Source organism: Tarenaya hassleriana, unplaced genomic scaffold (genome assembly GCF_000463585.1).
Source record: "Tarenaya hassleriana unplaced genomic scaffold, ASM46358v1 Cleome17, whole genome shotgun sequence".
Taxonomy (NCBI): Eukaryota; Viridiplantae; Streptophyta; class Magnoliopsida; order Brassicales; family Cleomaceae; genus Tarenaya; species Tarenaya hassleriana.
This window is the reverse complement of record NW_010965122.1, coordinates 1,915,156-1,924,379: the sequence shown is the minus strand read 5'-3', so window position 1 is coordinate 1,924,379 and position 9,224 is coordinate 1,915,156. Positions and strand designations below refer to the sequence as shown.

Below are 9,224 nucleotides of genomic sequence, written 5' to 3'. Positions count from 1 at the left end.
TCGGAAGAGGCGAAATCACATTGCAGAAGATTCCATGCGGCATTCGAGGAAGCATATATGAAACAATCGGCATGGATAGTATCAGACGGGAAACTGAGGGACGAACTGAAGGTTTCAATCGCAAAGAAACTTGTGCCAGAGTACAGAGAGTTCTACGAAAAACATCTGGAGATTCTTAGTCAAGAGAAAAACCTGGAGATTCTTGTAAGGTTTAAGCCGGATAATCTGGAGAACTACCTCTCGGATCTGTTCCACGGTACTCCTATTGTAAGCGGTGGCTCTTCTTCTTCTTCGTCTTCATCCTCCTGTTCTTCACTTGGATGTGCTTGAGGGTAACAGAGTTCACAAGTGACAGCAGGCGACAAATATTTTACTCCCTATGGAATGAATTCTAAGATTACATATTTGCCTAGCTGTATACTGCGGTACTTCAATTATTGTCATCTCTAACACTTCTATTGTACAACATAAAAAACCAAGAAAAAGGAACTGAGATTTTCGTTATCAGAATCTGAACGCCGTTTTGATACAACTCGAAACACAGATAAATTTGGATGAGACGACTCACAGTGGACAATACTTTAACCAAAGCTAATCTTAATCTAAACAAGAATCCGATAAGCCAGAAAAACTTCTAGGTACATGTAATTTGATGAAGCAGAACAACTTATTAGTCACTAGGTAGAGCATGACATTGCATTGTTTATACATCAGTCTATAAATAAAGGGCAACAAAGAAAGTAGAATTACTCGACGCTCCAACAAGCAGAAAACAGGACAAAGAACAACACGCAAATCTTAAATTCAAACCGCATGAAGGATGGTAACTATTGCTGGTTAAGGACTCCGTGATCTGCAGGACGGGACAAGGATTGCCAGCCGGTACAAATTGGGATAATTTGCTTGAGAGATTCTGATGGTGGTTCAACGGTCCATGTCGGATAGTATTCACATGGATGGAAGACAGATTCTTCCCCGACCCCTTTTACCAAACACGGTTGAGCTCCGTTCAGGAACAAGTCACCTTCAGATTGTATTAACCCAGCTCTCATTTCTTCCTTGTCAGCCGCCTACAAACACGTACGGGCAAGATGATGATTATGGATAAACTTGAAGAGCAAGCAAATAATGTTGTTATTTATTTAAATAAAATCTGATCGAATGTAAGAACCAAAACGAATCAAAGAGCAAGACAATCACCTTCTCTGGGTAGTACTCAAAAGTTTTCTTTTTCTGTCCTGCTTCATATATATTGCATTGAGAAAATACCTGATTGCAGAAACATTATCGTCATCACATATGATCAAAAAGTTATATTTGATGACCATGGCAAAGATCAAAGATCTGCAATAGCCTTTCAATTAAAGCCCACTTCTCAGGCTCTGTAGGCAAATATAATAGGTTTTACCTGCGCTTCTACACTAGCACAGACAGCATATAACCCCCAGTTTCTGGTGTAATTGTTGTACAAGTGAACCTTTCCAAATCTGAGACGAGGATGCCTTTGCCTTGTTCCATCAAAGAAACAATGATGTATGGTCACACGAATGCATCTATCATCGACATGAGAAGGGTCTGCTCCTATCAGCATCGTCTTGTCATGTTGCGCAAAAAAACATCTAGAAACCAGAGGCGTAAGAGTAATCAGCACAAACATATCAATCATCAGCTGCAGCCACATACAACAATATCCAATAATCTATCTACTAACCTCGAAATAGTGATATCGGTGCTTTGCCTGGTAATATCGATAAGCCCATCATCGTAATCACGCAAGCTACACCGATCAATCCAAATGTGCCTGGACTTTGGTTTTATCTGAATGCCATCAACATCATGCCCTCTTCCACCTTCAAACTCCAAGTTACATATAATGACATGCTCACATTCTTTTAGTCTTAGTCCTTTACCCGTGATCTTGATTCGCTGTCCCCTACCGTCAACGGTTTTGTAAGAGGACACACTCAGATAGGATGAGAGATTTATGGTTCCAGAAACTTCAAAAACAATCCACAATGGTTCTTTTCTCCTACATCCTTCGCGGAGGGATCCCGGTCCATCATCTACATTGATACGCAAATCAAAATCTCATACATCAAATAAAAAAAATCTGCAGAGATAGATCAAAACAACAAATGCATCTCGAGATGAATTCTCCGCAACACATCCACAAAATGGAATTGAGATGGCAAATCAAATTTGATTCATCCATCCATTTCACTTGATCTCTTCTATCACTCACGAATTCCACAGAAACGGCCAAAGTATGATAATCGGTTAAGCACCCACAAATACAATTACACATACATATACACCACACACGCATATGTACATATCATCTGCAAGAAAAGTGACGACTTAAATGCATCTGATGCAAATTCTCCGTAACACATCCACAAAATGGAATTTAAGACACAAAATCAAGCTCGATTCATCCACCGATGACGTTCGATCACTCCAATCACTCAAAATTCCCGACAAATGGAAAAAGCATGATCATTGGTGAAGCATCTGCATACATACACATACACATACACAAACACAGAACAAGACACACGTACACATATGTACGCATATATGTATAGATCACCTGCAAGAGAAGTGACGATGTAGAGAGGACCGTGGAGGCCGCCGATGGCGGAGCGGCCAAAACCCTCGGCGAGTCCGGCCAAAGCTCGGAGGCTGGAATCGGCCTCGGCGTACGGAAGCGACTCCATCTTTTCCACCTTATCCGCCGTCGTTTCCATTCTCAGTGTCCAATAAGAGAAGGCAAGGTTCTTGCTCAGACCGTATACCGGAATCGCTAAACCGGTCGAACCGGATGGTTTAGTCTGGTAGCATTCCTTTTTTTTTTCCCATGAGAGTGTTGTGATGCTTTTATTTTATGGACAAAGCAGAAACTCTCCACAAACATCTCCTTGAAAATTGCATTGTCACTCCTTGTTTTAGTAAATTTCCGATGATAAAACATTGAAATCAATTACATATTTTCTAATCAAATTTGGACTATCGTTTTTTTTTCAAGATTACTAATTCTTAGGGAAAAAAACTACTACTTTACAAATTGCAATAAATAAATTGAATTTATATTTTTTATTTAATTTTCCAATTTTTAAAAACTTATTTCAATTTCTGAACTTCCAAAATTTTTATTTTTAATAATATAAAGAAACCGACATCTTTTGGACTCGTTTTCTTTTAAATTTATTTTGATCATTTAACAAAATGTAAGGTATTAAAATTAACACTTTATAAAAAAAATATTAAAATTAAGGGGATATTGCCAAAAAAAACATGTATACTTTCTAATTCGATGAAAAAACGCTATACTTTTTCGTTACTAATTAAACACTATACTTGGTATGATTAACCAATAAAACCCTAAACTTTTTAAAAATTCACCGAAAACCCTTCACGTTTGCAAATTTAAACAAAAATGATATTGTGACAATGACATGACTTCCAAATCATGAACACATCATTATAATTATACTAAATCATCATTTCAAACAAAATTTAAATCGAATAATTTATTTAAATTAATATATATACATAAAAATTCACACACACACACATATATATATATATATATATTAAAAATAAAGTTACTTATAATTAATAAAACACATATATACATATCTACAATATATATATCATAAATTATATTATAAATAATATATACATATATATATTTTTTAATATATATAATGTGTATATATATATTAGTTATAATTATTTTTATTTTAATATGTATAACTAATATATATATATACGTATTATTTTTAATAGATATTATATATATATTAGTTATAATTACTTTTATTTTAATATGCATATTAGTTGTATATGTATATGTTGTATGTATAATATATATATATATACACATTATTTTCAATATATATATATTATATTTATATATGTTTGTTATAAATATTTTTATTTTAATATATATATTAGTTATAATATACATATATGTTGTAGGTATGCATATATGTGTTTTATTAATTATAAATAACTTTATTTTTAATATATATATATGTGTATGAATTGTATGTATATATATTAATTTAAATGAATTATTCAATCTAAATTTTATTTGAAATGATGATTTGGCATAATGATGATGATATGTGCATGATTTAGAAACCATGTCATTGTCACATCATCATTTTTGTATGAGTTGGTAAACGCGGAAGATTTTCGACAAATTTTTAAAAAGTTCGGGTTTTATTGGTTAATCATATCAAGTATAAGATTTAATTAGTAACGAAAAAAGTACAGGGTTTTTTCATCGAAATGGAAAGAGTATATGGTTTTTTTTGGCGATTTTTCCTAAAATTAACAAGACACAAATTTAGATATCAAAATAAAAAATTAATAGTTGAGATATTAAAATATAAAATACACAAATTTTAGATTTTTTTACATTTTTTAATAAACTTGTTATCATAATTAACATAACAAAAAAAAGGAAAAATAACTAACAAAAATGAAAAATGAGTAGAAGTTTGTATTCTTCGGGAATGTGTTGGTACTAGAATTTAGAAATATATCCATGTGTTTAGTATGTTTGAAATTATCAAATCGACATTTTCATGAAGATAGTCACTCAATTTAATAACAGAAAAATATAATATAATGGATAAAACTAGATCAAACATAGAGAAAACCAAACATGGAATATAACACCAAACTCAAACTCATTAATTAAAATCTCAACAAAATCAAATGTAAAAAGAATCAAACTGATCTCATTTTGGTTTTGTTTTTCTCTTTGTTAAAGTTGTAACCGGAATTCCATTTTAGATTTTGGATATAATTACATGTTTCTTCTAAATTTGTAAGTATCCATTTTGTGTTTTGGGATAGTTATATATTTTTTTCTGGATTCTAGAATAACTATCTATTTTGTATTCGACAATATTTTTATATATCTCACATTTTATGTATGGAGTCGTGTTTATTGGAAAAAAGTAGTAGCAGCAAATGTACCACCAAAATGTGCATTCTGTTCTCTACCGTGAATTTTCTTCTCTACCAGCGAGTTTTATTTTCCGATTTAGGTTTCCACGTAAATCACTTTATCATTTATTAGTCTTGTTCTTTTCTTTATCGTTTCTTCATATCAATCCCGATTTATTTTCGTTGCTCGAAACTCTAACACTCTTACTAAACAATACAAAAAAAAACACAAATCCAATTTGTATATAAATACGTATTTCATATACATACCATTCTTCACCAAGAATAGCTACAAACCTGTTAACTAGTCAATTTGATGCCACATTTGATGTGTTACAATTAGAGATGGGCAAACGGTTCAGTTCGAATTAATCGGTCATGGTTAATTCGGGTTTAGATATTTCGGTTTGGTTCGTTTCGGTTTGGTTCTGTTCGCTTTTATATACTTAAAATTATAACCAAATTATAACCAAATAAAGATTCGGTTCGATTAGGTTATAATATTAAAAAAAATAAAACGTTTATAATAGAAAAAATATTCAAACAAGATATAATATAAAATATCATCATGAACATCTTAACATATGAAACAATAAAATATAAATTTATGTCATAATTTGTTTTGACGTAAAAAAACAAAACAAAAAAATTTAAATAAATTTTATCCTTTCCAAATGGTCATATAGTACAAAATTTGAGAATAATAAAATAATAATGAAATAAATTAAAAATAATAAAATAATTATTAAATTAGAAAAAAAATTTATATATCTCAATTTGTTATATATCATAGTTATAAAACAATATCATTATACTTTTTTTTCTAATAGATTTAAAATATATTGTATATTAATTAGTGATATATAGGTTGATAAACAGTTATATTCGTTTTATTCATTACGTTTAATTCGAGTTCGTTTTATTCGGTTTATGATTATTTCGGTTCGATTATTTCAAAATTTAAAAAACATAACCAAACGATTATTTAATTTTATTCGGTTCGGATATATATCGGTCGATTCGGTTAATAACGGAAATATCCGAATCGAATGCCCATCCCTAGTCACAATGAATTTAAAAAGAGAGAAGAGAGGCAAATGGATGCAAAAGGTATGAATGGGGGAACTTTAGAAGAGCAGCATGATTGATGTGTGGCCTTCTCAACTTCAACACAAGGGCACAAACCCTAGTGGGGAAATTGGGAATATATTTTCATATTAATTTATCTCCCTTGTATCAGCATCAGCTTTTTAAAATTAAATATATGTGTATATACATACACACGCACACTTTATCAAATCGTTAATTTCGTTTTCAATTTCTTTTTTGTGGCTTCAGGATACTGGACAGCATGAACCCACCTCGATAACTCATGAATGCAAAAGTAAAAACACTAGTTTGGTCGGATTGTTAAATGTCGATTCAGTTACTGGTTTTTGTTTTGATTCTATGAAAAATGAATAATCTTTTTTTTTTTTTTAAGATTCGAGATTTTATCTAGAAAAATTAACATCTCAATTCGCCTCATATATAATTTGCTAATGTAATTCATAGGTTGGTTCACATAATATGAATATACATGATTTTGCATATTTCTTACAAAAACTTCTACTCAAGGGTCAATAAATAATTATTTTCTTCATCATATGATTCATTTAGATTAGAAGCAAGATCTCACCCCCCCCCCCCCCATTGAATTGAACTCATTAACAAATCAAAATTTAAAATTTTGGTATAAAAATAAAATATATGTATATATATTATGTTGGCTCCTACATGTTCAAAAGATGAGCCAAAGAAGGAAAGACGATAGCCAGATTTTATGGGTGGTAGATCATATGTAACACACATCATAAAAATTCAATAATTACGTGTTTATTATGGCTCTTATTCTCTTGTAATATTTTGTCCTCAGCTGTAACCACAAGGACAAAGTTTATACATATGGTATGATTAAAGCATAAAATAATGCATTGACTATATATAATGGTGGGACTTTGGCTTATGAAAACCCATCTCCTGTTTCCGGATTTAATTTATACATACATACATATACATATATATATATATAATATACCCATATCAACGATATCAAGTTATCTCAATTTAGACCTAGAATTTTTTACCACGATTATAAATATATATGTATATATATACCACAATGTTAGGAGAATCAACTATCCCATATTAATCGGTTATATAACAATCTGAACATTTTTTTATAGTACAAAACATAAATGGTTGTAGATAAAACATGAAACAAAGTTAAAAAAAAAACCCTCAAAGACAAAAGGAGTAAGTAAATTAAAGGCTTTGAATGAAGATGGCTTTTATTTTGGGTTTTTGGTTTTAGTTTTTGGATTTTGGTTTTTAGTTTTTGGTTTTTGGCTTTTGGATTTTATAATATTTGAAAACTCAAAAAAAGTAGCTTTTGGTTTTTCATTGATTTTTTCACTAAAATGGCTTTCCAAATTTTTAGGAAAAGTAATTTTGTAAAAACTTGAATGTTGTTTTTTTTTGTTTTTGGATTCTAAAAACTCCAAAAACTCATACCATTCCAGGCCAAAGCCTATAATATAAAGTCGAGGGGGAATAACAAAAAAGAGAGAGAAGATAAAAGTAGAGACAAAAATACAAAGTCTCGAGCTTTGCGGGAAGATTTCATTTCTTGTCTTTACCACTCGTGTGTCCACTATCTACTGTCGTGTATATACATATACATATATGTATATTTATAATAAATTTGCATATCATAATATTGGGATATAGAAAAGGTTTTGTGGGTATGATTATTCCACTTTCTCCAAACGACACGTGAGGTTGTTTAAATGATATTAAATTAAGAAAGTTTTCTCTATTCTATATCGAAAACGATATTCAGTATAGATGATATAAAGATTGAATTAAACATAATTCGACCTTGTTTGATAATCCGAATACACCTAATAAATAAAATTAAATAAAAAAAAACGAAAATAGAATGATCCAGAATTCTTATAATAGAGAACAGTGGACATGAATATAGATTATTCGTTAATCATTAAACACATAACAATATCAGCCAAATAAAAAGTAAACTAAAACCCCGGAATCCAGTAGAAGCCTCTAAAAAAAAGTAGACAAAGGTAAAGCACGAAGGGATTATTTAAATTTATCTCTTTGGTATTAAAAAAATGCCTCATAAATATAATCAAAGCCGTAATTAATTTAATTTTCAGCTTCTAGCAACAATAACAACAAAAAAACATGGTTTTAGGAATGTGGGCCGATATATATATATATAAGTTTGTCTAATGGTATCATATGGGACATGAAATTAGCTCTAATGGGTTACCATTTGATTTGTTTGTTTATGTACCAATAACATATAAAATATCAACATGTGGGCTTATGTTTATAAATAGCCTCTTTCTGAAATTTATTTTTTTATAACGGAGGATCTCTACCTACTATCATTTGGACGCGCTGACTAGGTAAACCTCCGGCTCGAGAGCAGCCTTTGTATATGAATCATATAAACCCAGAAATTACCTCTGTCCCCACTAGTCAGGATACTTTCTGAATTATGTTAAACTAAATAATAAAATTAAGCATTAATTTACGCTTTTAATTAATATCTTTATGAACTTCCAATCGACGTGACTGTTTATGGGCTCATCACTTCTCAAGTCATTCAAATGATTCGTCTTCTAAAGAAAATAATTAGACTTTGGAAATGGAATACATACCATTTTATAATTTGAACCAATGTTCATAATCATTTCAATTTATAAATTAGCCAATACCGTACCAGCAAGAGAGCAGACACTATGAGTAAGTTCAAAAAGATGATCAAGTGGTGGTCCATCCAACAACAAAAAAAAAAAGAGAGAGAGAGAGCATATTATTTCCTAATTAATATATTGTTCCAAATTTTATATTTTTTTGGTCATTCCAAACTGTAGAGACCAAATATGATGCTCTTCTTATTCATATTCCACAATATTAATGTACTTTTTCTATAAAAAAAATATTATGTGCAATAAAAATAATTACGGTCCACATATGTACCTCCTTTACCAAATCATTAACCTAACACTAAACTATCTTTATCATACATATAAATACTCCTCAAACACTTGCTTCCAAATGTAAGCAACTCCTTCGTTAAACTCTTCACACAAAAACAACAGAGAGAACTTCAGGTTTGAAACTCGAGTGTACAAAAAAAAAAGACTTAGTTCAGAAAAAAAAAACGTACATCAATGGCGTCGAATCTGAAC

The 9,224-nt window shown here is 30.6% G+C and overlaps 2 protein-coding genes and 1 pseudogene across 2 annotated transcripts in view; 2 read left to right on the top strand and 1 right to left on the bottom strand.

The window, feature by feature from the left end:
* The window catches only part of LOC104810003, a 2,475-nt pseudogene extending 1,947 nt beyond the window's left edge, over positions 1–528 (top strand).
* Positions 529–648: 120 nt separating this feature from the next.
* LOC104810004 (probable pectate lyase 4) lies at positions 649–2,847 on the bottom strand. Its single transcript, XM_010536155.2, has 5 exons — positions 2,591–2,847; positions 1,712–2,063; positions 1,409–1,619; positions 1,201–1,269; positions 649–1,070 (listed from the first exon to the last, which is right to left on the bottom strand). Exons 1-5 carry the CDS (start codon positions 2,745–2,747, stop codon positions 828–830), a joined length of 1,032 nt encoding a protein of 343 aa, XP_010534457.1. The 5' UTR covers positions 2,748–2,847; the 3' UTR covers positions 649–827.
* A 6,267-nt stretch (positions 2,848–9,114) lies between these two features.
* LOC104810001 (probable membrane-associated kinase regulator 4) overlaps positions 9,115–9,224 on the top strand; it is a 1,448-nt gene continuing 1,338 nt past the window's right edge. The window contains exon 1 of the mRNA XM_010536154.1: positions 9,115–9,224. Within this exon, the coding sequence (XP_010534456.1) occupies positions 9,207–9,224 (18 nt within the window). The 5' untranslated portion in view covers positions 9,115–9,206.

Excerpts from the sequence above, each read along its gene's own strand:
- LOC104810004 (XM_010536155.2), bottom strand. The coding sequence starts at position 2,747 with ATGGAAACGACGGCGGATAAGGTGGAAAAGATGGAGTCGCTTCCGTAC. Across the intron at positions 2,064-2,590 it reads CATCGTCACTTCTCTTGCAG|ATGATGGACCGGGATCCCTC; the intron begins GTGATCTATACA and ends GTATCAATGTAG. Across the intron at positions 1,071-1,200 it reads TTGAGTACTACCCAGAGAAG|GCGGCTGACAAGGAAGAAAT; the intron begins GTGATTGTCTTG and ends ACGTGTTTGTAG.